Here is a 22,505-nt window from a genome sequence, read left to right on the forward strand (position 1 = left end):
CTCTCTTCTTGAACGAATCACACAATCCTTGCAACCTCTAGAATTCCATTTTGCTCGTGCTCTCTCTTTCTCGGCGCCCTTCCCTTCTTTGTGGGTCTCCCGGCCCTCGGCCACCCTCGCTCTCAGCTCCGTTTGCTGACCTCTTCGCCGTTTTCCTTTCTCTTTCAGAACCCATAGAAACTCCTAACCCACCATCACCAGCAGGGACACCTTCTTTACCTCCTCTCTCTCTCTCTCTCTCTCTCTCTACGATGACGGTCGAGCAGACTCTTCTGGCGGACATGTCCAAGGCAAGTCGTCCTCCCTTGCCCTCCCGCCTCCTCCTCCTCCTCCTTCGAGCTCTGTTTTGACCCGCTTCTTCCCTTTTGGTTCTCGTTTCTACCAGTCCATCACCGAACTCGAGGTCGCTCTCTCCATCCTTCGACCTGAACTTCGAGTTCGGGATCAACAGCTGTTGGGGATGGGCAAGAACGACAAGAAGAAGATGAAGAAGCAGAGGGAGAAGGAGGAGAAGCTCGAGCGCGAGCTCAACGGGCTAGGAAAGAATGGAAAGACTCCAAAGAAGCCTAGAACTAGTGAGTACTATACCTTCACAGTCTCATCTCTAGCTTCTCTGGAAAAGTCCCCAAGGAGAAAGGGATCAAACGACTCCCGTTCTCCCTCGACCTCGCACTGACATCACCTTGTCCCTCCCTCCCTTCTCCTCTTCTCCCTTCTTTCCCCACCCTTTTCTCCGCTCCTACCTCTTTCTCTCTGAGGATTCGCTTCGTCTCCAGCTCGTTCACACTCTCAACCTACCTCCCTTCGAGAGATCCAGCAGATCTCTTCGGAATCAGCTCCTCAACCTCCTCCTCAGGTCAACGGACACCTCTCGGTCCCTCCTCCCCTCGTCTTTGGACCCGCCGTTGGAATCGCCATGGCGCACACGAGTCTAGGAACGGACTCTCTACAGCATCTCAACACCGCCTCGAAGGAGAAGCATCATCACAAGGGTCTGCGAGCTATGTTCAGGAAGCGTGAGTCCTCTGTGGAAGAGCTGGGCGGCGCGTTTGGTGAGCTCGGGCTGACTCGACCTCTCCTTCTCCTCCCTCCCTCTCGAACAGCCTCACACTCCTCTGGTTCTACGCCTCACTCCTCCACTCCCTCTACACCAACCCTCTCAGCTACTCCAGACGTCCCTACCACTTCCACTTCTCGCAGTCAACGATCGCACTCCTCAACATCCAGTCGAACCGTCAAGGTCGCAGCTCCTCCTCCTCCTCCTCCTCAGATCTCCTCTCCCTTCCGACCTCCGAATCATCCCTCCAGTAGAGACGACTCCCCAGTCCTCGCTCAACTCAGCCTCAGCTTATTCAAGCTCCGAACACTTCACACATCGCTATCAGCTCTCCTGGACCCGAAAACACCAACGGGAGGCTCGACCATCGCCCTCCCGGCAGCCTCGTTGGAGGAGCACGGTCTCTCGTTCGGAGGCCCTAGTGGGAGCTCATCGAGGCTGGTCGTTCCCCAGCTGGCCTCAGAGGGCATCCACGAGGAGGACGAAGGAGACGAGCGGACGCCGAGGAGACCGAACCTTGGGAGGGGAGCGCACGAGAGGAGGGATTCAACGTCCTCACTCATCTCGAGCGTTCTCTCCGTCTGGTTTGACGCCGAGATGGTCCCTTACGAGTCGGACGGGTCGGACGAGGAGGACGAAGGACCTTCAGGATGGAGGGATCCTCTCGAAATCTTCGATTCGGACGAGGAGAACACGCTCTCATCGGGCTCGCCAGCTTCGACTCCCTCCTACTCTCCTCCCATGTCCACTCCCACCTTCTCGCTCCTCTCGGACACCATCACCACCTCCTCAGGCTCAGCATCCAACCCAAGTCTCGCATCTTCATCACCACCATCCCATCAGTCTCGCTTCTCTCAGTCCACTATCTCTCCTTCCAACTCGACACCCGACACCTCCTTCACCTCCGCTCGCACATCCCTCTCCCCCTCCGACGCGTCGACAGCTCAACCATGGACGCCAACAGGCCAACTCCATCCAGCATCCGAAGCTTCGACCTCCTCGTCATCCTCGCACGCAAGCAGCTGTAGTTCGACGAGCACTCCCATCCCTCAGGTCGAATGGAGGACGAAGCTTCCAGCCGTGACTCCGAAGGACGAAGGAAGTCTCCTGGGAGTGCTCAGGAAGAGTGTTGGGAAGGACATGAGTCAAATCACCATGCCTGTGACCTTCAATGAGCCTTTGTCGCTGCTACAGAGGTGAGCTCGAGTCTTCCCTTCCTCTTCTCGTCGCGTCGAGCTGACTCTCTTTTCGTTCAATCTCCCCTCTTCGTTCAACAGACTCGCAGAGGACGTCGAGTATACAGATCTTCTCACTCTTGGAACTCGGTCGTTCGATTCTATCGAGAGGATCGCTCACATCGCCGCCTTCGCTGTTTCGGGGTTCGCTGCCGCTAAGATGAGATCGTCGAGGAAACCTTTGTTCGTCTTCTCTTTCTCTGCCTCTTCTTCGGTCGATGCTGATCTACTTTTCTATCCTATTGAACCTCAGCAACCCCATGCTGGTACGTCTGTCTCGGCCTTGCGGTCCAGTCGAGACAAGGCTGAACTAACGCGTCTCTTCTCTTCTTGCTTTCCAGGGCGAAACCTTCGAACTCGTCCGACCTGGGGTTCGATTCGTCGCCGAGAAGACGTCTCATCACCCACCGATCATGGCTTCGCACGCTGATGGAGACGGCTGGGAGATGTGGCAGACTTCTGGAGCGAAGAATCGACTTGCTGGTTGGTTCCCCTCTTCTCTTCCTCTCGCTCGCCTCTCACGAGCTCACCGCCTTCTTGCCTTTCTTTTTCTTCACTCACAGGAATGTCCCTCGAGATCGTTCCCGTCGGTTCAACCTTCGTCAAGATCCTCAGCACCGGAGAAACGTTCACCTGGACGAAACCGTCGTCGTACGTTCGAAACCTCGTCGCTGGAACGAAATACGTCGAGATCATCGGGAAGATGGAGATCGTCAACCTCAACACTGGAGATGCTTGCGTTCTTACGTTCAAGGAAGCTTCGTGGGGTGGGTCAGGGAGGAACGCTGTTTCGTGAGTTCGACGTCTCCTTGCTTCGACTTCGTTCTCTCTCTCTCCCTTCCCATGACCAAAACGAGTCGCATCTTCCTTTTCTGACGAGGTCTTCTTCTATGGTTACCAGTGGAGTCGTCGTGAACAAGGCGGGGAAGAAGGCTGCTTGGATCGACGGAAAGTGGGATTCGAAGCTCGACGTGAGTCTCTTTCTTTCCTTCCCTCTCTCTTCCGCTCGTAACTGATCTTGACCCTTTATGATTTTCGACAGGTCCGCTACGGATCCGCCAACGATCCTCCTCACCCTCTCTGGAAAGCCAACGAGTGGCCAGCTCACGCTGAGAACTACTACGGGGTACGTCCAACGCCTCTTCTCCAGCTTCTCCCCTTCTTTCTTGCCTCGTCGTCACAGGTCCGACCCTCGATCTGACACCTTCGTTCTACCTCGTCGTTTTCGCATCGCAGTGGAACTTCTTCACCCTCTCGCTCAATCAACTCTCGCCAACCTTCTCGGTGAGTTTTCCCGAATCCTCAATCTCACGTCGCGTCTTCGCCCCTCCAAATCAAACCGTCAAAACATCAACAGATCCACAAACAACTGCGCTATCTCTTCCACCTCAACCAACCAAATCGAGGGCTGACTTCTTTCCCTCCTTCTTTTTTTTTTCGCATCTCCCCTCCGAAACCTCTCCTGTCCCGCCTCTCGCCAATCTCTACTACGAACGCATCCAGTCCCTGCTCCCAACGTCCGACTCCCGGTTCAACCCCTCGCAACGCTTCCTCGAGGAGGGAGACATCGAGTCCGCCGAAGCTTCGAAAGCGGTGCTGGAAGCGAAGCAGAGGAGCAGGAACAAGGCTCGAGAGGAGGCAGGGGAGAAGTGGACGCCGAGGTGGTTTGAGAAGGACGAGGAAGGGGAGGAGTGGGTGTTCAAGGACGAGTGCTACTGGAAGGCGAGGGAGAAGGAGGGAGGGTTTGAGGATTTGGATCTTTGGTAGTTCGGAGAGTGCTGAGTTGGGAGAAGTGTGCGGCTGAGGCTTGGTGGGGGATGGGAGGGCATCCGACCGTCGCGGACTCGACCTCGTCGCTCCTTGTTTTTCCTTTGATGACTTTTTTTTCTTTCTTTTGCCTGTGCCTTGCTTAATACCCTTTTTTTTCTTTCTGTAGTACCCTAGGAGATCTTCTTTCCTATTTTATCGCTCTGCCTGCTTGCGTAACAAGAAACCTGGGATCTTTCTATCTCAAGAGAACTCTGTCAATCGCGTCAGCCTCCCTCCCTCTCTCCTCCTCTGATCTGCTTTCAAAAAGGTGGAGGCTTCTCTCTCCCCCCAACCACATTCTCCCCTCCCTCCCCCTACGATCCTCCCTCTCCTTCTTTCTCCCCTTCGTAGATCTCTCTCCACTATGTCTTCTGATCTGTGAGTTCCCAAGTTTTTTTCTCTTGGAACGAGTAGAGAGTGAAGAGAGAGGAGGAGGAGAGGCGAAAGATGGTGGCTGACTGCTCTTCTTTTTTCGTTGCCCAATCTCTCCTTTGTTTCTCTCCTCCCTCCTTGCGATACTGGAAAATGAATCTAGTGCTGATATCGGACTCATCGGTCTCGCCGTTATGGTACGTTCAACTTCTGCTACATCGCTCCTTGCAGGGTGGGAGAAACGAGGGAGAGAACCGACCCAAGCTGACGTCCTCCGTTTCCCTTCCTTCCCTCCCTTGCCTTCTACAGGGCCAGAACTTGATTCTCAACATGGTGCGCATACAGTGCCGTCTCTACTCTACTACCATGCGTTGAAAGATTGAGAAGTTGGAGAGCTCTCGAGTACTGAACGCTCTCGGTTTGCGTCCCCACCCCGTTTGCCGTCCCATCTCTCCTCCAGAACGACAAGTCAGTTCTCTCTCCTCTCCTTCCCGCTCGCCTCTCTTTTTCGTTCTCTCTCTGACCTTCTCTCCTTCTTCTCTTCACTCTCAGGGGCTTCAAGGTTGTCGCTTACAACCGAACCACCTCCAAGGTTGACGCTTTCCTCGCCAACGAGGCAAAGGGTACGTCCCGCTCTCCTCCCTCCCTCCGTTCCGCTCCTCTGCCGCCCGCCCACGTTTCATTCGTTGTTTTTCTTTCCGAGCTGACTCTCTCCTTTCTTTCTGATGATCCATCTCCCAATCAGGAACCAACGTCGTTGGAGCTCACTCCATCAAGGAGCTCGTTTCCAAGCTCAAGACCCCCAGAAAGGGTTCGTCTCGTCCTCCTTCCCTCCCTCCCTTCCTCCCTTCCCCACCTCCCTCGTTTTCCCCACCCCTCCCTCCCCACCGCAACGACGCATCTTCTCCTATTCCATCCCGACATCTTCCTATACACACACACGCACCTCTTTCTCCTCGCGCATACACTCCTCTTCTCTTCAAGCTGACCTCTCCTTTCCCTCCCTTCGTCCCAATCAGTCGTCCTCCTCGTCCAGGCCGGAGCCGCTGTCGACTCGTTCATCGACCAGCTCTCCGCCGTCATGGAGAAGGGAGACATCATCATCGATGGTGGAAACTCTCACTACCCCGATTCCATTCGACGAACCGCTGAGCTCGAGGCGAAGGGTCTCCTCTTCGTTGGATCTGGAGTCTCTGGAGGAGAGGAGGGAGCCAGGTACGGTCCTTCCATGATGCCTGGAGGATCCGCTGCTGCCTGGCCCGAGATCAAGGAGATCTTCCGTACGTACGCCGTCTCTCTGCTGCTCTCTTTCGACCGCGGTTGAGGAAAACGACGAGGAGAATCAAGTTGAGTTTGGTTCGGAGCTGACTCCGACGTTTACCGTTTTTGCGTTCGCTGACTCTCACAGAGAAGACCGCCGCTCAGGTTCCTGGACCTAACGGAGACGAGCCCTGTTGTGATTGGGTTGGTGGAACCGGATCCGGACACTACGGTGAGTTTTTGGGACCTTCTCGGGGGAAAGGAGGAAAGGAAGGTCGAACGAAAGGAGAGCTGACTTCGTGTCGTTTCGTTCTGCTCTTTTCTCGCCTTTCAGTCAAGATGGTCAGTCTTTCTCCTGCTCTTGAGCTATCCTACTCTTCGCTGACATCTCACATCTCGTTTTCGTCGATATCAGGTTCACAACGGTGAGTTTCCTTCGTTCTTTTTTTCAGCATCCGACTGACGCCCGCTTTCTGTTTGTTCCTGCTCTTCTTCTTCTAGGTATTGAGTACGGAGACATGCAGCTCATCGCTGAGGCTTACGATATCCTCCAGGTTCGTCCATCTCGCTTTGCCACTCGAAACCTTGAAAAAGCGATGCTGACCTTCGTTCTTTCCTTCTTCACAGCGAGGTTCGTTCGACTCGTCTTGCTCTTGACATCAGCTTTCGAGCTCGCCGCTGACCTTCTCCTCTTCTTCATCGTCTCACAGGACTCGATCTCTCTCCTTCCGAGATCGCCGACATCTTCATCAAGTGGAACACCGGAGTCCTCGACTCTTTCCTCATCCAGAGTGAGTCGATCTCCTCGACCTCGACCTCGACCTCGCTCGAGCTCGTCCTTCCTCCGTCTCATACCTAACTTCCTCCTTCCCTCTCCTTTCCAGTCACCTCCGAGATCCTCAAGTACAACGACGACGATGGAGTCCCCATGGTCCAGAAGATCCTCGAGTTCGTCCCTTTCCCTCCCTCTCGTCCGTCTCCTCTCGAGCTCACACGCTGCTTTCTCTCTTCCCAACTCACAGCAAGGCCGGACAGAAGGGAACCGGAAAGTGGACTGCTATCAACGCTCTCGACCTCGGAACCCCCGTCACCCTCATCGGAGAGGCCGTCTTCGCTCGATGCCTTTCGGCCATCAAGGACGAGCGAACTCGAGCTTCCAAGGTCCTCCCCGGACCCGAGAAGGTCCCCTTCACTGGTGACAAGCAGCAGTTCATGTGAGTGATAGCCTGCGTTCTTTTGAAGAGGAAAATGAGAACGAGAACGAAGAAGGAAATGAGCTCGAGCTGACCTTCGTCCTTCTCTCCTTCACCTCTCCTCCAGCGACGATCTCGAGCAGGCTCTTTACGCTTCCAAGATCATCTCCTACGCTCAGGGTTACATGCTCATGAGGGAGGCCGCTAAGGAGGTTCGTACTCTCTCATCCCTTTCCTACGCTTTTGCTTGAGAGCTGATCCTTCGCTTTCGTTCCGCCGATCTTCCAGTACAAGTGGGAGCTCAACAACGCCGGTATCGCCGCCATGTGGCGAGGAGGATGCATCATCAAGTCTGTCTTCCTTGGTGACATCACCAAGGCTTTCCAGAAGACCCCCGATCTCGAGAACTTGCTCTTCGACGACTTGTGAGTTCAACCAAGCATCTTCTCTCGCCTCGTTCGAACCTCGAGCTGACGCCGGCATTCGTTCGTTTTCGTTCTCCTCAGCTTCAAGGCTGCCATCGCTAAGGCTCAGCCCGGATGGAGGCGAGTGGTCGCTCAGGCTACCATCTCCGGAACTCCTGTTCGTTTCTTCCCTTCCTTCCCCTGCTTCGAGACCAACTTCGACGTCGAGATTGACCTCGTTCTTCTCCCTCGTTTTCTAGATCCCCTGCACTGGAGCCGCCCTCTCCTTCTTCGACGGATACAGGTCCGAGACCGTCCCCGCTAACCTCCTCCAGGCCCAGCGAGACTACTTCGGTGGTGAGTCCCGCTTCGTTTTGGCTTTCTTTTCGACGCGTCGAGTCTCGTTTCATTGCCTGACTTTTTCCTCCCTTCGTTTCTTCGTTCTTCAGCCCACACCTTCAAGGTCCTTCCCGGAAAGGAGAACGCCCGATTGAAGGCTGGAGAGGATATCCACGTTAACTGGACTGGACGAGGTGGAAACATGTAAGTCGTTCTCGTCTCTTCTCCTTTCCTGCTCCGTTCCTTCTTTTCGCTGACCTCGCCTCTCTTCGTCCATTTTCGAAATGCAGCTCCGCCTCCACCTACAACGCTTAAAATCCGTTTCCCTCTCTTTCTCTAGCTCTCTCGAACGTCGCGTTGCTGTGACGGATGCCTTTTCGTTTTGCCTGCTGTCTCCTTTCTCTCTCTCTCTCTCTCTCTTTCTTAAACAAACCTTTTTGGCTCGATGATTTTTGAGTTTTATCTTCAAAGAATGGGTTCACTCTTTAGAGACTGTTCAGAAGGGAAAGAGGAAAGAGGGAGGAGAGAACAGCACGAGAGATTCGGTCCTCGTTTGCATGCAACAGTGAGGCTCGACGAACTTTTGAGCTTGGGATGTTAAGGCATGGTATCGAAAGCTACGAACGTAGAGTTTGGAGGAGAGTATCAAGAGGGAGCGGAAGGAGAATGCGGAGAGGCAAGGGGGTGTTGGTCGGGTGGGTGGGTCGACGCGTCGGTTTTGAAAAAGGACTCAGAAAGGAAGAAGTCAGCTCGAACAGGCCTCGAAAACCGAACCAAAGGTCAACCACCAAACTGAGGCTTCCTGAACTTAATAATCTTCATCGAGCTCGAGCTCTACTCGCGGTAGTATTTATGCTGATAAGATGAACCGGATCGGCGGATGAGACTCAAGGCACGGCGACGACGTCGTCGTTTTTGTTCGTTCGAAGTCATCACAAAATGGGTCGAGAAGCGAAGCAAACGGATGAGGTAGTAAAAAGGCAGAGGGATTGAGAGTCCAACAAAGCAAGCAAAAAGCCCAAAATGGAAGCAGGTGCACGAAGGGGAAGAGAGATCTATGGGACGCGACGAAAGGGAAAGGCAAGAACTGTCGACGAGGTCAGCCAGCGATCCCTTGGTTAGGCGAGTTAATGGATTGGGATACGAACGAACTCACAAGAAAACGCTATGATCAACCAGTAGAAGCCTCCCTCTCGGCGTCGTTGCAGCCCGAAAGTTCATCTCGGTGAGCTACGAGCTGCTTGTACGAGAAAGACCTCGCCCCACAGGCGTCGCAGATGAAGTTCCTTTCGAGGTAGGCTTTGAGTCTTGAGAGTTCGCTTTCGTAGAGGGAAGAGGCTAGCCGAAAGAATGGTAGGGGCGCACTGTCAGTCTCGAATCGGGCCCGCACCAGCAAGGATTTGTACGTACCTCCTTCTTCTACAACCGGGAGAGGAAAGCCTCCTGGATAACCTGGAGGTGACGAGACGGCAGTGGAAGTAGTAGAGCCTGAGGACGAAGATATCGAAGGTCGAGCTGGAAAAAAAGAAGGTCGGAGCGACGACGCGTCAGATTTGTTCGCTCGGAGGAACAGACAGAGGAGATTCCACGAAGTGAAACCAAGAGTGACACAACTTACGAAGATTTGCGAGGTCTTCCCGAGATCTGCATGAAGCGAGAACGGATAAGAAGAAGGAAGAATCAAGATCGGTTCAACGACGTGGATCGGGAGACGACGCGTCGAAGACTCACGACGAACAGCTGAGGATGCGGGGTGATAGAGATAACAAGGTCAATGTTCGGCTTCAAAATGAGGACCTGGAAGCTAGGAAGACTCACCCTCCAGAAGAAGAGCAGGCGATGGGAGCTGGAGGGACGTTGATGACGACCTGGACGAAACGAACGGAAAAAGAACGACGTCGCCCTTCGGTTCAGCTCCTCTCGCTTCTTTCGCCTTACGAAAGAGAAAGGTCGAGCTCACTTGGATTTCGAGGTTTCCAGGAGGCCTGAAAAAAAGGGAGCCATCAAAAAGAAACCGGGTCGGCTCTCGAAAAACGAACAGGGGAGGGAAAGGGAGGAAGTTGGAGCTCACGTCGTCGAAACGAAAGACAGGTGAGGTTTCTTCGCCCTCTTCTTCGACGGACGGGGTGTCGAGGAAGCCGTAACCAGATACGAAGTAGGATCCTGCAAGCAAGGAAGCAAGATGAGGTCAGTTAATAGACGCCTCCTTCAGATCTGCGACGGTGCTCGTAGGAGATAAGCGTGAGGAACGAGAAGGAGGGGGAAGGTTGACTCCTCCATTTTTCAACTCACTGAAGCACTCGCTTCCACCCAGACTCGATGATTCTAGATACCATCACAAGACAGAGACAGGTGTCAGCTATACGGCGGTAGAAGGAGGTTGACGTCGACACAAAACTAACCCAAGAAGTGGGAGGCAGAAAGGAAGGAGGGTTGACGTGGGAAACCGAGCTCGCGAAGCTGAAGGAGATGAAGAGCAGGCTGAGGGCTGCGACGCCGTAGTATGGTAGGGAAGGCAAGCGTCGTCCGAAGTAGAGGAAGAGAAGAAGGAGGATGTAGAGGAAGAGTTTAGACTTCGACCTCGACCGGGAAGGAGGAAGAGGCATCGTGAGAGAGTGAGAGTTGGAGGTGAGGAAGGTGTTTGCGGGGAGAGGGATTGCTAGGCTGATGAAGCTCCGTTAGCAGGTTAGTACCCTCCCAGAAGGGGGCGTTTCTGTGAGTAGAAAGAACTCTCTGATTGACTGGGAGCCAGTGGAAAATCTTCAGGGTCTAAAAGCAGAGCCCAGAAGGAAATCCAACGAAACGCGGACGAGTCGGGCATGCTCAAAAGTCAAACGCTCTCCATTCAAGCCTGATCAAAACTTCTCATTCGATCCTTCAGCCGAAGAGCTCGTCAGGAATATTCTCCTGTCTCCTTGAAGACGAAAACTCCAGCTCTGCGTCGCAAAAAGAACGAGGACGGGCAGGTACTGAACGATGTAGAGCGAAACGAGCCAGCCTGCAGCTGAAGGAAGAGTCGAGCAACGGCAAGAGGCCGGAAGATTCTTCCCTTCTACAGCTATTAAATCTAACTCTGAGTAGATCTCGGCGAGAAGAGTGAGGTGGAGCGGAAGGGAGGGGAAAACGCGACGCGTCGAGTTCCTCGCGACGAGCGAACCGAGCACTGTCGCCTTTCGTGTCTCGGGCCCACAAGATTGGGAACTTCAAAATTGACATGTAAGTATAGGCGTACTATCTCAGAGCGAAAGAGCTCAATCAAGCTCATTTCTCGAAAGATCGAGAGAGAAACATGTTGAGCTTCAGCTAGCGATCGCATCCGCTTTTCCGTTTTCTCTCCACCGAATTGAGTGAAAGACTGGGAAGCCGAAGAGCTCTCTAGCACCTACAGGTCCAGCTCTAGAGGGTGAGCTCTGACGCTGAAGCGAAGGAGAAGAGGAGAGGAGGGAGGGAAGAGAGAGTTGAGCTCACCCCCGAAGGCCCGTGGTCTCGAGCCTGATTCGTCATTTCTCCGAGCTTTTCTCAGACAGATTTTCGGAGGCTGTTAAAATTTAACGACCACTCTCAAAACTGTCTCGAGAGACGTCGGCGAAAAATTGTGCTTCGTGGTCGTGAAGGCGAGGCGAAAGGTGACCCCTCGATTTCGACCTTCGCTGCTCTTTCGCTTCTCACCTCCACCCATCTCTCCCATCTCTCCCAACTTCAACATGGTCCCTTCGCAGTCCCCCCACTTTCAGAAAGCTGTCGAGCTCGGTCATCTCCTCGGTCTGGACGGAGAGTCTCCTACCTACAAGGAGCTCATCCAGGAGCCTTCTCTCCTCATTCCTGCTCAGAACCTCGTGAGCTTTGCGTTTCTTCTCCTCCTTCCCATCCGTCTCCCTCGACCAACGCTAACCTGAAACGTGGTCTTTTGCTGAAGTTCAACCGAACCATGGAATCTGGTAATTCTAGTATGATGGAGGCTGGGCTCATGCCCGACGAAGTCTTCGTTCGTCCTTCTTTCCCTCTCCTTCGTCCTTTCTTGTCTTCGTCCCTTCGCTCATTCAGCTGCTACCTCCTTTAAAGATCACCTTCGCACAGCTGTACTTGCCCACTTTCCTCGACGCCTATCGATTCGCTCTCGCTTCCTTCGCTCAACAAACCTCCAAGCTGGACGAAGGCGCCTCCTCGGACAAGAGGCACGTCGACCTATATCACAGCCTGCTCCAGATCATCATCCCCAAGGGACCGTTTGGGAGAGACATCCGAGAGCATGATTCGGCTGTTGGCTTCGTTTCGGACGTCGTGGACTTCTATGCTGCTTCCATCGTCGCTTCGGTGAGTACAAGTCGAACGAGATTCTCGTCGTCTTCCGCTCCCGTCTCTCGCCCAACAAACACTGACCACGGCTTCTTTTCGGTGGTCCGCTTTTTTCTTCCTTGAACGCGAATGTGTCCCTCTCGAAGAACGACAGCGATATCGTCCTCCTTCCTGGCGTTATCAGCAGAGCCTTCCTCGCCATGGGCTCAAGTCGTGCCGATCGAATCATCGCCTCTATCTCCTCATCCTCCCTCGACATCCTCACCCAAAGGGACAAAGAGAACACAGCTACCAAAGAGCAGATGCGGTCCTTGTACAACGTCTTCATGCTCCAAGAGATTCTGTCCATCTTGAAGCGAACGAAAAGCGTCGACGCGCTCAGAAAGGAGTGGCCTTCGGTCGCAGGGCACGTTCCCTGGTTCTACTGTGAGCGTCTCAACTCCACCATCCAGCTGAGGGAAGAGTGCGTTGTGACTGGAGAGATGCCTTTCTGTGCGAAGGTTCGTTTCTTCGCGACTCCGAGGGCGTTTCTTTCTTCGAGCGACTCGGCTGACTCTCCGATCTCTATCACTTTTTCTTCGTTCGTTCACACAGTGCAAAACAGTCAGGTACTGCAGCAAGGGTGATTCGGACTTCTACTTTTGGCCTTCGCGTCTTCTCAACCGAGAGAAGCATCCGCTGATCTTCGGCGCGTCGCGTCCTTTCTTCCCCTTTCCCCACTTCAGCCCATCAAAAGGAGCATTGGAAGTGGCACAAGAAGTTCTGCTTCGAGCCTGCGTGGTGAAGGATTTCTCGGTGAGTTGCTTATAGCCTCATCAGCCGCCTCTGTGATCCTTTCGTCCAAAACTGATCGCTGACCTTCCTCTCGTCCCTCCTTCGTCCTCTCCTTCTCCCCTCCAGCTCCAGTTGCTACGTCGCAGCCACCCAATCGTTTTTGCACTATTCAGAACTACAGAATGTGTCGATAATCATGCCTTTTCAACTGACCTCCGACGCATCTCGACGCGCCTCGTCTCCTGTTTCATTTTCTCTCTCCCCGTTCACGTACGCCGAAGAAGAAGATCTTGATCGACAACTCCAAGAAGACGAGCTCAAGAAAGGTGTAAAGCAAGAAGGGCAAGAGAACAGAAAAAGGAAAACGGATCTACTGAGATACAAGCACGAGAGAGAAAGAAAGAGGAGTCCGAGTGAAACTAGAAGCGAGAAGGTGTGTAGAGTCCATTAGAGCCTAAAACATGTAGTTAAATAGTGCGAGAGCAAGAGCCGGAAAGTGATGGTGTATGCGAGGGGTGTATAAGTGTAGGTTGGGTGGGTGATACAAGAAGAAAGAAAGAAAAAGCGAAGCAAAAATGGGGACGAAGTACAAGAAACGGAGAAGGAGCGAGTGTGTAGGTTCGTAAGGTGAGGAGGAGAAGGGGAGACATAAAGTCCTAGGAGTGTTCGTGGATACTAGAGAAGAGAGAAATGCAAGGGAAGGGAAACCGGAAAGCTTCGTTCAACGCGTCGAACCTTCTCTCCACCCTTCGTTTACCTCCTCCCATGGACCGACCCACTCGCATGGCTCGACCTGCTGCTCGACGAAGCGTGATGCTGCTGCTGCTGGTACTGAGGCTGATGCTGGAGAGGAGGAGGAGCGTAGAACTGCTGCTGTTGCGGAGGAGGAACGAACCCGTTGGGGAAGTAGGGGTTGTAGAGTTGAGGTTGAGGAGGGATGAAGTTGCCGTAGGGTTGAGGGTATCCGTAAGGAACTTGCTGAGGCATGGGCACAACGTATCCTCCTCCTCCAGCGGCGAGCATGTTGAGGGAGTGAGGCGACGTGAACGAGGTCGGCATCATTTGAGGAGGAGGAGTTGAGGTTTGAGGGAGGTAGAGGGAGGATCGAGGTTGATGACGGGAGGACGGGTGTTGTTGTTGGTGAGAGTAGGAGGATAACTTGGAAGAGGATCCGTTGCTGAGAGCTGGGGAGGTGGAGGGAGTGAGACCTGAGTCTTGGAACGACGCGAAGGAGGGGCGTCTGGGAGGGAGACCGGCGATGTGAGGTCGAGGATCGATCCGAGAGACGGAGGAGACGGATGATCGAGGGGATGCGCTTTGAGGAGTGGAGGTAGCGGTGGTCGAGACGAGGGAAGGAGGTCGTTCGTGGTAGGAAGCGCTGTGTCGATCGTGGTAGCTGCCTCGAGGCGTTCCCAAATCGGCGGTGCTGACGGACCTCCTGTTCGAAGACGTTGTCGAAGCTGCCGACGACCGAACGTTCTCCTCTCGAAGCGTCCAGGAGCTCTCACTCCTCTTCGCCAGCTTCCTTGGAGGTGCTCCTGCGCTGCTGTCCCCCGAAGGAGTGCTCCCTCCCGACCCTCCCGAGCTCAAGTCCTCCCAGTTCCCGTGGTTCCCCTTCACCGTTCCCAACTTGGCCGACTCCCTCCTCAACCTCGAAGCAGCAACCTCCTGACGGTACCTCTCCTGTCTCTTCCTATCCTCCTCCTCGACTCGCAACCTCTCCTTCTCCTCCTCGAGCTCTCGAGCCTCCCTCGCCTTCACTTCAGCCTCTCTTCGAGCTCGATCCCTCTGCTCCTGGTCGACCGTATCGGGTGAGAATCGAAGGACTCGATCCTTCGAAGCTGATCGCATGGCGGAGACGAGTTTGGTTTGAGGAAGTGGAGGAGGAGGAAATTCGTCGGAGGGAAGGGTAGGACTGGTTCGAGCCGATCGCACGAAGGAAGCTCGTTGCTTGAGAACGGCGAGAGGGAGTTCGTCTTCGTCCTCTTCGTCGTCGAGAGCTGATTCGGGAATCGGGGAGGAAGTCGGAGGAGGAAAGGATTGGCGAGAGAGAGGGCTGAATCGTTTGATGCGAGGAGGAGGAGGAGGGGTGGGATCCGAGGTCGAAACAGCGCGTTGACTGTCCGAGTGAGGAGGAGGAGGAGGTGGAGGTGAAGCGGAGAGGAGGTTGGGATGTTGAGTTGGAGTGGCGGGTGAGGACTCGTTCGAGGACGACGAGAAGGGCGACGAAGGTGATTTGGAGGGGATGGGAGTAAGAGCGGAGGAAGAGGGAAGGACGATCTGAGAGGGAGCTCCAGCGGGAGTGAGGGTGACGTCCAGGAGTTTCGGTGGACCTTCAACGACGACCTCGTCCTCGACGATCGACATCTTCCCATCCGTAGGACTCCTCCTTCCATCTGTAGGGATCCCGTCAACCATCGAAGTCGGTCTCCATCCGGAAACGGCCAACGACAAGCCCAACGACGACTTCTTCCCCGTCGGACTTCCTCCCTTCGCTCTCGACAAGATCTCCTCAGCGAGAGCCTCCAACCCCACCGAGAACTCTAGCTCCATCACTCCCAATCCTCGAGCCGTGACCACGTTGGACGTCACGAAGCTGTCGGACGAGGCGTCGGGGAGGAAGACGTCCATTCGTTCCTCGAAGGTTGGACGAGCGATGAAGGCGAGGATTCCCGAACCTGCTGCTGGAGCTGCTGCTCGAAGAGCTGAGGACGAGATGTTGGCTGGAGGAGGAGAGTCGAGAGCAAGATCGGACGAGGAAGGACCGATGCTGGCGACGAAGTTGCCGTGGGAGTCTCGAACGAGGGAGACGGGACGCGTCCTGAAGAGTCTGTGAGAAAGTTCGAAGCGGGCGAAGACGAGGCATCAGTCTCGTTGCTACCAAGAGACTCGAAGGGAAGCGCACGAACCTGACGAGACTTTCCACTTCGTCTCTACTAGCCTTCCCACCCTTCTCCAACCTCCTCATCAACCCTCGCACTCCAAGCTCAACCTCCAGCCCTCTGACTCTCGACTTCTTCGACGACCCGACGACCAGCTTGTTCGTGCTCCCAGGAAACCTCCTTTCGCTTCCCTTCTTTTCAGGTGTAACGAAGATGGGGTGGGCTGCTGGTGGAGGTCGAACGAGGAGAGAGAGTTTCTGCGACGAGAGGAGATGGAGGGACTGGAGAGGAGTGAGAGTCGGAGGAGTTGGTCCCGATTGACGAGTCGGAGGAGCCGTGGGAGTAGTTGGAGATGCTGGAAGAGTGAGAGATGTTGGTGGAGGAGGGGAGGAGCGTCGAAAGGAGGAGGGAAAAGGGAAAGTTTGGAGAGGGGAGAGGAGTTGGGAGAGACGCGTCGGAGGAGGAGCAGGGACCGGTAGCGAATCCGAGGGGAGAGGGACTGGCGTCAGGCTTGGTGAAATTGGTAGCCGGAGAGTCGAAGAGGAAGACGAAGCGGGGGCCGAGGCAGCATCGTCTGTTTCCGAGGTGTCGTCCTCGTCTCGTGCAGCGTCGTCCTCGTCCTCGTCCGTATCGTTCTCGGCGTCTCGATTCCCTGTTGAGATGACCGCTTCCACCAGTCGATTCGACGGCCTCGACGTATCCTTGAGCACCAAGGGGGGAGCGAGCTTCCCGACTCCTCCATTGAAGCCTGAAGGCGACGCGGAGGGAGGAACGATGACCTTCGACCTCTCCTTCCCCTTGTCCTTCTTCGAGCCCAACCAACCCTTCAACACTCCAAACCCGTATCCCTTCTTGTCCTTCTTCGTCTTGACGAGTACCTCCTCTTCGTACGCCTCGACGGACGCCGACGACATGGCGAGATCCTCGTAGGCGACGGGAGGCGTGGCGAGACTGCTGGCTGTCGAGGCGAGGGTTGAGCTGGAGGTGGACGTTGAAGCTGAGCAGTGGGAGGAGGCGGAAGAAGCTGTGGTCATGGTTGAGGACTGGTAAAAGGAGGAAGGAGAGGAGCAGGAAGGAAGGAGGAAAGAAGACGCGAAGGAGCCGGCTTCAGTTTTCTGCTCATGTGAGGAGGGAAGAACGCGTTTCGAAACCTCTCTCAGGGGAGAGAGAGCAAAGGGAGAAGGCGATATGAACTCACCTCGGTGCCAGAGGAATCGCAAGACCCACTCCTCTGTCCTAGCATCCAAGCCTTCGATGGACGTCTGAGCTCTCCATCCTCCTCGAAAGCGTCGTCCTCCTCGACGAGACGCGGCGACGGGAGAAGAGACGTTCCTCGGGTTCCTTCTGCACTCCCGAGGGACTGGTCGACTTCCAAGCTCGAAGAACCGTTCCTACTGCTCGAGAGCTCTCCTGCTAAGACGTCCTGGTCGACCTCCTCCAGCTGGCCTTCGCTCGTTCGACGCGATCCCCAGGCGACTCCGAGCATCCCTGTGTTTTGCGACCGACCTCGATCTGCGAACGACGAGGCTGAGGGAGAGGCTGTAGGGCAAGCTTCGGTTTCGTAGGTCGGTGAGGAGAGGAGGAGGGATGCTGGAGGGGAGGAGGAGGAGGTTGCTGAGGATCGACGAAGCTGAGAGAGGGACTGGTGCGTTGGGAGAGGGACGGAGGGACCATTGGGCGACGGAGGAGCGAGGTGGGAAAACGACGACGGTTGAAGGAGAGGAGAGGTAGGTTTCGGTGAGGGTAGAGGTGAAGGGTGTAGGGAGAGGATGGTCGTCATTTCCGGATGGATTTGGGGTCTGGAAGAGGGAAGAGGCAAGACAAGGAAGATCGACGAACGTGAACGTGGGGTGAGCTTCCGGAAAGAGGGAGACGGTCCATTCAAGGGCTACTACAAGACTCACAGAAGAGCAAGCCGAACGAGACTAGGAGACGAGGATAGACGAGAGAATAGATATGAAGCTGTGGGTTGGACGAGAACGAAGGAATGACGAACGAGTCAATATTGGCTAGGACGACGAGGGTGGAAGGAGCCCTTCCTCCTCCTGAGGTTTCCCTCCCTTCCCCTCGGTCCTTTTGATGAAAATCGACTCACCAAACGAGAACCAACCGACTGAGTGGATACTAGAGAAGGGTTCCTATGGGTGAGTGCGAAGTGTGACTCTGGTGGAAGAGAAGCCTGTGAAAGACAAGGGAAAAACGCCAAAAGAGAGGGAGAGAGAGGTCAGCTCTGGTCTCGATCCCTTCCCTCGCTCCCTCCCTCCCTCGGCTGCACTCTCTCTGCTTGTATGTTTGTACTACGGACCTTCTTTTTGGATGTTCCCTTAGCTTGTAGGTTGAGGAAGGATTTCCCAAGTTGTTGGTCGCAGAAGGATGACGAAGGTCGAACAGAACCCTGCGCTTGAAAGGAAGGGGACGGAGGGGGAGCGAGGGCGGAAGGGAGGCGAGGAAAGTTGGTTCGCTTCAGGGATGAGACTCAAACTTTTGAGAAGGAACGATGCAAGAAGAAGAAAAGAGTTTGAGCTCAGATCCAAATGGAGCTTGAAGGATCGAACGAAAAAAGGGAAGAGGGGGGAGATGAAGTTGAAGGCGAACAGGAGAGGAAGGAGGGAAGCGAGACGAACCTTGCTTCCAGAGGGGGACCGACGCGAGGGGCTTGAGAGAGAGAGGATATACCTTCTTCTGAGAGAAATCTCAAGTGATTGTTGGTTCGGCGGGAAGGCCTATTAAAGGAACGAGAGAAGAAAGAGAGATAAGGACGCAGGTAAAAGGGATGAGAGAGAGTGCTTGTTGAGAAGAAAGTGCCCTTCGTCGGAACGAACCACCTCTCCCCTTGTTGATCGAGTCGAATGACTTCGACTTCGAGACCGGCCCCTTCCCTGTTCATGACGAACTTGGGAAAGTTTTCGTGGGTATCGAAGGGAGTAGGTTCACATGTATCTTTACCATCAGAGATGGCTGTAGAATTTTCAGCATCGGTTTCAACGAAGAGAGCCGACCTGTTCTCGACGCGTCGTCGTTGTTCGAACGGCTCGATGCCCGATGTTGGGAGCTAGGCTAGATGCTTGTTGTTGTGGAGCGCAGAAAACCAAAGAGAGGATCTTCTTTTGGGCTCGAACCTTCTCTTGAAGCATTAGTTCTTTCTCGGAAGGGCTCTGCTTCCGACACTCGTCTCACCTCGTTCAGTTTGCCAAGTTCAAGAGCAGGTCGAGATCCTGGATATGCTTATGAACGAAGAGTCCATACCTATAACAGCTTAATGTTCTCAATGTCAGGCTTGCTCGAGCGATGAGCAGAGAAGACAACGAGAGAAACCGACGCTCAAAAGGGAGAACGCCCTCTTCGACGACGCGACTTGGATCCTTCAAAATCCTCCTCACCTCTTGCAACCTGGGATAACAGGACAGAGCCCCCGACCTTGATGTTGTCCAGGTCCTGAAGGATCTACCAGCCAGCACGACCTCGTTCTCGCTGTTATCGCTTGTCCTCAGAGGAATGGGGGAATTTTGATTAACCTTTCGTTCGACGCGATCACCTCTCGTACGTCCCCGAAGCTCCCGACTCTCTTGGCCTTCTACCTCCCTCTCATTTGTACAGAGACTCTGCAGGAGATAAATCTCGTATACCTCCAACTCCTTTGCTGGAGAACGGAGATCACCATCGAGCCGCTCGGAGTCAGAGCAAAGCAAAAAAAAAAAAAAAAAACGACGAGCAACGGAACCGACGCGACGTGATCTCTTTTCCCTCTCTTCCCTCTCTTCCTCCTCTTCAGAACGAACCAAACGACCTCAAATCTTCCGAGATCTGCGGATCGATCCATGAAAGAGTTTCGCACGATCAACTATTCAGAGGAAAAGCACAGGTCCGGGCTTGAAGGGCGATGCTCTCTCGAAACGCCTCTTCGTTGAACCCCCTCCCTTCTTTTCGCTTCCCTGCTTTCTCCTTCTGACCTCCAACGACCAACAACCACACTTTGGAAAACCTTCCTTCCCTACCCTCCCTCCGCCGTCCCACTTCACTCACTCAAGCAACCCTCGTCTCTTGACCGACTCAGAAATCAGAGAAGGACTCCGACGATGAGCATCTCGATCCCCGAATCTTTCAGATTCATCTTCACCACTGGAAGCCCTACTGGGACCTTTCCTCCCGTCATCGAGGCATGCTCGACGATGAACTTCTCTTTCACGACTATAGCGAACATCGAGGAGTCGCCGTGAGTGGTCTTCTTTCTTTTAAAGGTGAAGGAGGGAGGGTTGAGCTCGACCTTTGCCCTGCCTCCCTTCCTCGCTTCACCTCCCGCCTTTCCAACTCTTTCGCTTTCTTCTTGGTCTCGATTGAACTGATAGCTGACCCAGATTTCTCCCCTTTGTTCACGATCAGAACGGCTCCCTACACTCCAGTCTTCTACGTCCAAGAACCAGGGAAGACTCCCTACTCCTTCGCCGGTCCCTCGATCCCCTCTTCCGAGAAGGGAACCATGCCGCTTCCTTTCAACAACTCCCAGGTGGGAACTCAAGTGAGCCTTTTCGCTTCTCCATTCCGAGATCTGCTTCGAGATGAGAGAGGGAATGTCGGAGAAGGAGAGACTTTTCATGCTCGACTCGGCAAACACTTCGACCTGACCTCCTTCTCTACCTTCTCTCGTCCTAGTTCGTCACTTGCATGTTCGCCGCCAACAATCAGACGGGAGGATGCCAGGTGAGCAAATCGTCTTTTCTCAGCTCTTGCGGTTTCAGGGGTCGGGAAAGAGGAGGAGGTCGGACTTCATGACACTGATCGTTGTTCTGTTTTTTTTGCTGCTTCTGATAAAAGAACGTCTATACCGTGACGCAGGTGAGTTTCCATTGGGAGAAGATCCTCTATCTTCTCGACCATCAGACCAACACCTCTTCGATTTTTGATTTTTTCCATCGCGTTTCAGGCCTCTCGAGATTGCCAGATCGACGGTCCTCCAGGAACGACGAACTGGCCTGCCGTAGGAGAGGAGGACATCCTTCCGATGTCGATGCAGTCTGCTGGTTCTACTGGAGTACTCACGGACGTCGGACAATTCAGCTCATGGCCCATGGGTGAGAACCTTACGTTTCCTTTTAGTCGGCGCGTCTAAATCGTCGAGCTGACTTTCTTGCGGGTTTCCTCTTTCTCTTTTGTCTTTTCAGGATGTAGCGATCTCGTTTTCAAGCCTGGAGGAAAACCTCCCTACCTTCTCACCATCGCAAACGCTTACATCCCTCCGAGGAACTACACGTTCGACTCGTCGGAGTTCTCGTGGAAGATCGATTTGGTGAGCTCGAGCTCGAGTCTCTCTGCTCCTTCGCGTTATGAACCGAGACTAATACTTCTTGTGATCTCCAGTCTCGAGCCTACCCTTTCTTCGTTTCGGTGTTTGACTCTACTGGACTCTCGTACACAGCTGGACCGTGAGTCTCGTCGTCGTTTTCGTTCTGAGGTCGCGTCGCCTTAATTCGCTCGATCTGACTTATCGCTCTTCCTGTCTTCTCCGTCTCCAGACTTCACGTCGGAGGAGGAGGCTCGACTAAATGCCTCGCTGGCTCTCTGGGAGGAGGAGGGACTTCGACTACTGTGACAGCCGGCGTCGCAGTCGGCGCTCTCATCCTCGGAGCTCTCGTTGCTTTCGGTGGTATGTGGGGATTCAACGCTTGGAGGAAGAAGGTGAGCCTCTACCCATGCATATCAGTCTTCCTTAGCTCGTCTCTCGAACTGACTTGCTCCTCTCTCGTCCCACAACAGCATCCCATCCCTCTCTTCTCGCCCGTCGAAGAAGCCGATTACGTCCCCACTCCCTACAGCCACTCCTACCTCGACCGAGCCGACTCCACCACGTCTCGACAAGGACAAGGAGCTCCCAATCGTCGTCCATCCCAGCACTCGAACTACGCTCAGCATTCGTCATACGGTCGACTGGGAGACGACGATTCAGAAGCTCGTTCGCCTCTCGCTGGCTCCGGCGTCTTCCAGGCAATCAGCACGCGTCGAGGATCAATGGGAGGGTACTCGGATCCTTACAACCCGAGGCAGTCGATTGCTGGGTCTTCGAGTAGTGGAGGGTGGAAGGACTCGAAGGGTGGGAGAGGGCAGCAGGGAGGAGGAGGGAAAGAGAGTGACGGGGAGATGGAGATGGGCAGGAGAGGAGGACGTGGAGAAGGAGGAGGAAGGGGAGAGAGTCAGAGTTTGATGGGTAGGAACGTCTTTGTGGTTCACCACGACGGTGGAGGAGCTCCAGTGACCGTCTTTACCGATGAAGGAACGGAGGTGAGCAACCTGTTAGACGCGTCTTGCCTGGATCTGCGACTTCAACTGATCCTTCTGCTCTCTCTTTCGTTACTCCTGTAGATTGTCGAGCTTCCTCCTTCCTACCGAAATGCAGGTCCAACAATCCCAGACTCTTCTCCCTCAAATTCTCGCCAGCCAACTCAACGACGACCCTCCGAAGCCAGCTCTCCTCCCGTACTCAACCAACCGCTCTCAGCCTCTCCTCAACAAGCTCCAACTCTCCTCCCCATCCCTTCCATCGCATCACAAACCGAAGGATCCTCTACGCGCCAGTCCGATCCTTTCATCACTCCTCCTGGAGGGAGAAGCGATCTTCCTCCCGTCCCTCTCGAAAGTCGCTCCCCTGGCTCCTCTTTCTCACCACCACCACCAGCCGCCGCTCCTCTTCCTGCAGGACCCAACCGAGCAGTCTCGAGACTCAGCTCTTCGGGCCCAGGTGCTAGTCGAGTTGGTGGACCGAGACCTTCGTCTTCGGGAGGGAGGAAGATCAGCGACCCTTCGACGTCGATACGGGAGTGAGGAGGAAGACTGCTCACGGACGCGTTTCGCTTCTATTTCTTTGCTTGGCCTTTGGTTTGAAACTTATACTG

General features: G+C 54.5%; 6 protein-coding genes across 6 annotated transcripts; 4 read left to right on the forward strand and 2 right to left on the reverse strand.

Annotated features, from left to right (window-relative positions):
• The first annotated feature begins 221 nt into the window (after nucleotides 1–221).
• On the forward strand, nucleotides 222–4,350 carry BDY24DRAFT_378047 (OSBP family protein). The gene is made up of 12 exons (XM_076638863.1): nucleotides 222–290; nucleotides 386–575; nucleotides 777–1,016; nucleotides 1,104–2,253; nucleotides 2,335–2,475; nucleotides 2,546–2,558; nucleotides 2,634–2,775; nucleotides 2,856–3,084; nucleotides 3,194–3,263; nucleotides 3,335–3,418; nucleotides 3,529–3,576; nucleotides 3,796–4,350. Exons 1-12 carry the CDS (start codon nucleotides 252–254, stop codon nucleotides 4,057–4,059), a joined length of 2,610 nt encoding a protein of 869 aa, XP_076499885.1. The 5' UTR covers nucleotides 222–251; the 3' UTR covers nucleotides 4,060–4,350.
• BDY24DRAFT_378057 (NADP(+)-dependent, decarboxylating phosphogluconate dehydrogenase) lies at nucleotides 4,294–8,157 on the forward strand. The gene is made up of 20 exons (XM_076638864.1): nucleotides 4,294–4,479; nucleotides 4,637–4,670; nucleotides 4,783–4,806; nucleotides 4,934–4,941; nucleotides 5,026–5,096; nucleotides 5,219–5,284; nucleotides 5,493–5,753; nucleotides 5,882–5,965; nucleotides 6,068–6,075; nucleotides 6,149–6,158; nucleotides 6,235–6,292; nucleotides 6,442–6,524; nucleotides 6,618–6,681; nucleotides 6,756–6,947; nucleotides 7,054–7,138; nucleotides 7,215–7,351; nucleotides 7,433–7,508; nucleotides 7,591–7,687; nucleotides 7,780–7,873; nucleotides 7,960–8,157. Exons 1-20 carry the CDS (start codon nucleotides 4,466–4,468, stop codon nucleotides 7,982–7,984), a joined length of 1,491 nt encoding a protein of 496 aa, XP_076499886.1. The 5' UTR covers nucleotides 4,294–4,465; the 3' UTR covers nucleotides 7,985–8,157.
• Nucleotides 8,158–8,565: 408 nt separating this feature from the next.
• On the reverse strand, nucleotides 8,566–10,298 carry BDY24DRAFT_378059 (uncharacterized protein). The gene is made up of 10 exons (XM_076638865.1): nucleotides 10,072–10,298; nucleotides 9,962–9,994; nucleotides 9,741–9,832; nucleotides 9,630–9,654; nucleotides 9,488–9,537; nucleotides 9,401–9,409; nucleotides 9,288–9,313; nucleotides 9,080–9,184; nucleotides 8,826–9,007; nucleotides 8,566–8,724 (listed from the first exon to the last, which is right to left on the reverse strand). The coding sequence occupies exons 1-9, from the start codon at nucleotides 10,273–10,275 to the stop codon at nucleotides 8,841–8,843; spliced, it is 711 nt and encodes a 236-aa protein (XP_076499887.1). The 5' UTR covers nucleotides 10,276–10,298; the 3' UTR covers nucleotides 8,566–8,724; nucleotides 8,826–8,840.
• Nucleotides 10,299–11,347: 1,049 nt separating this feature from the next.
• Nucleotides 11,348–12,910, forward strand: BDY24DRAFT_378062 (zinc finger MYND domain-containing protein). The gene is made up of 7 exons (XM_076638866.1): nucleotides 11,348–11,505; nucleotides 11,586–11,654; nucleotides 11,732–11,983; nucleotides 12,112–12,465; nucleotides 12,560–12,587; nucleotides 12,691–12,760; nucleotides 12,866–12,910. Exons 1-6 carry the CDS (start codon nucleotides 11,374–11,376, stop codon nucleotides 12,747–12,749), a joined length of 894 nt encoding a protein of 297 aa, XP_076499888.1. The 5' UTR covers nucleotides 11,348–11,373; the 3' UTR covers nucleotides 12,750–12,760; nucleotides 12,866–12,910.
• A 105-nt stretch (nucleotides 12,911–13,015) lies between these two features.
• BDY24DRAFT_378063 (uncharacterized protein) lies at nucleotides 13,016–17,214 on the reverse strand. The gene is made up of 3 exons (XM_076638867.1): nucleotides 16,820–17,214; nucleotides 15,649–16,664; nucleotides 13,016–15,569 (listed from the first exon to the last, which is right to left on the reverse strand). The coding sequence occupies exons 1-3, from the start codon at nucleotides 17,105–17,107 to the stop codon at nucleotides 13,493–13,495; spliced, it is 3,381 nt and encodes a 1,126-aa protein (XP_076499889.1). The 5' UTR covers nucleotides 17,108–17,214; the 3' UTR covers nucleotides 13,016–13,492.
• Nucleotides 17,215–19,697: 2,483 nt separating this feature from the next.
• Nucleotides 19,698–22,434, forward strand: BDY24DRAFT_412219 (uncharacterized protein; the record flags this gene model as incomplete). The annotated part of the gene is made up of 10 exons (XM_076643029.1): nucleotides 19,698–19,834; nucleotides 20,002–20,137; nucleotides 20,272–20,319; nucleotides 20,434–20,454; nucleotides 20,543–20,690; nucleotides 20,781–20,905; nucleotides 20,977–21,041; nucleotides 21,132–21,294; nucleotides 21,373–21,894; nucleotides 21,976–22,434. The coding sequence occupies 10 exons, from the start codon at nucleotides 19,698–19,700 to the stop codon at nucleotides 22,432–22,434; spliced, it is 1,824 nt and encodes a 607-aa protein (XP_076499890.1).
• Nucleotides 22,435–22,505: the final 71 nt, after the last annotated feature.

This window comes from Mrakia frigida (assembly GCF_051309035.1).
Source record: "Mrakia frigida strain ATCC 22029 unplaced genomic scaffold BDY24scaffold_4, whole genome shotgun sequence".
NCBI classification, from domain to species: Eukaryota; Fungi; Basidiomycota; class Tremellomycetes; order Cystofilobasidiales; family Mrakiaceae; genus Mrakia; species Mrakia frigida.

Coding starts and splice junctions, on each gene's coding strand:
- BDY24DRAFT_378047 (XM_076638863.1), top strand. CDS start 252: ATGACGGTCGAGCAGACTCTTCTGGCGGACATGTCCAAG. Junction 1,017..1,103: donor GCGAGCTATGTTCAGGAAGC/GTGAGTCCTCTG, acceptor CCTCTCGAACAG/CCTCACACTCCTCTGGTTCT. Junction 2,254..2,334: donor CCTTTGTCGCTGCTACAGAG/GTGAGCTCGAGT, acceptor TTCGTTCAACAG/ACTCGCAGAGGACGTCGAGT.
- BDY24DRAFT_378057 (XM_076638864.1), top strand. Junction 5,285..5,492: donor GCTCAAGACCCCCAGAAAGG/GTTCGTCTCGTC, acceptor CGTCCCAATCAG/TCGTCCTCCTCGTCCAGGCC. Junction 6,948..7,053: donor GGTGACAAGCAGCAGTTCAT/GTGAGTGATAGC, acceptor CCTCTCCTCCAG/CGACGATCTCGAGCAGGCTC.
- BDY24DRAFT_378059 (XM_076638865.1), bottom strand. CDS start 10,275: ATGCCTCTTCCTCCTTCCCGGTCGAGGTCGAAGTCTAAACTCTTCCTC. Junction 9,655..9,740: donor CTGTCTTTCGTTTCGACGAC/GTGAGCTCCAAC, acceptor CCTTTTTTTCAG/GCCTCCTGGAAACCTCGAAA. Junction 9,008..9,079: donor CCCGGTTGTAGAAGAAGGAG/GTACGTACAAAT, acceptor TCTTTCGGCTAG/CCTCTTCCCTCTACGAAAGC.
- BDY24DRAFT_378062 (XM_076638866.1), top strand. CDS start 11,374: ATGGTCCCTTCGCAGTCCCCCCACTTTCAGAAAGCTGTCGAGCTCGGT. Junction 11,655..11,731: donor TCATGCCCGACGAAGTCTTC/GTTCGTCCTTCT, acceptor CCTCCTTTAAAG/ATCACCTTCGCACAGCTGTA. Junction 11,984..12,111: donor CTGCTTCCATCGTCGCTTCG/GTGAGTACAAGT, acceptor TCCCTCTCGAAG/AACGACAGCGATATCGTCCT.
- BDY24DRAFT_378063 (XM_076638867.1), bottom strand. CDS start 17,107: ATGCTCGGAGTCGCCTGGGGATCGCGTCGAACGAGCGAAGGCCAGCTG. Junction 16,665..16,819: donor GCGATTCCTCTGGCACCGAG/GTGAGTTCATAT, acceptor TCCTTTTACCAG/TCCTCAACCATGACCACAGC. Junction 15,570..15,648: donor GAAGTGGAAAGTCTCGTCAG/GTTCGTGCGCTT, acceptor ACTTTCTCACAG/ACTCTTCAGGACGCGTCCCG.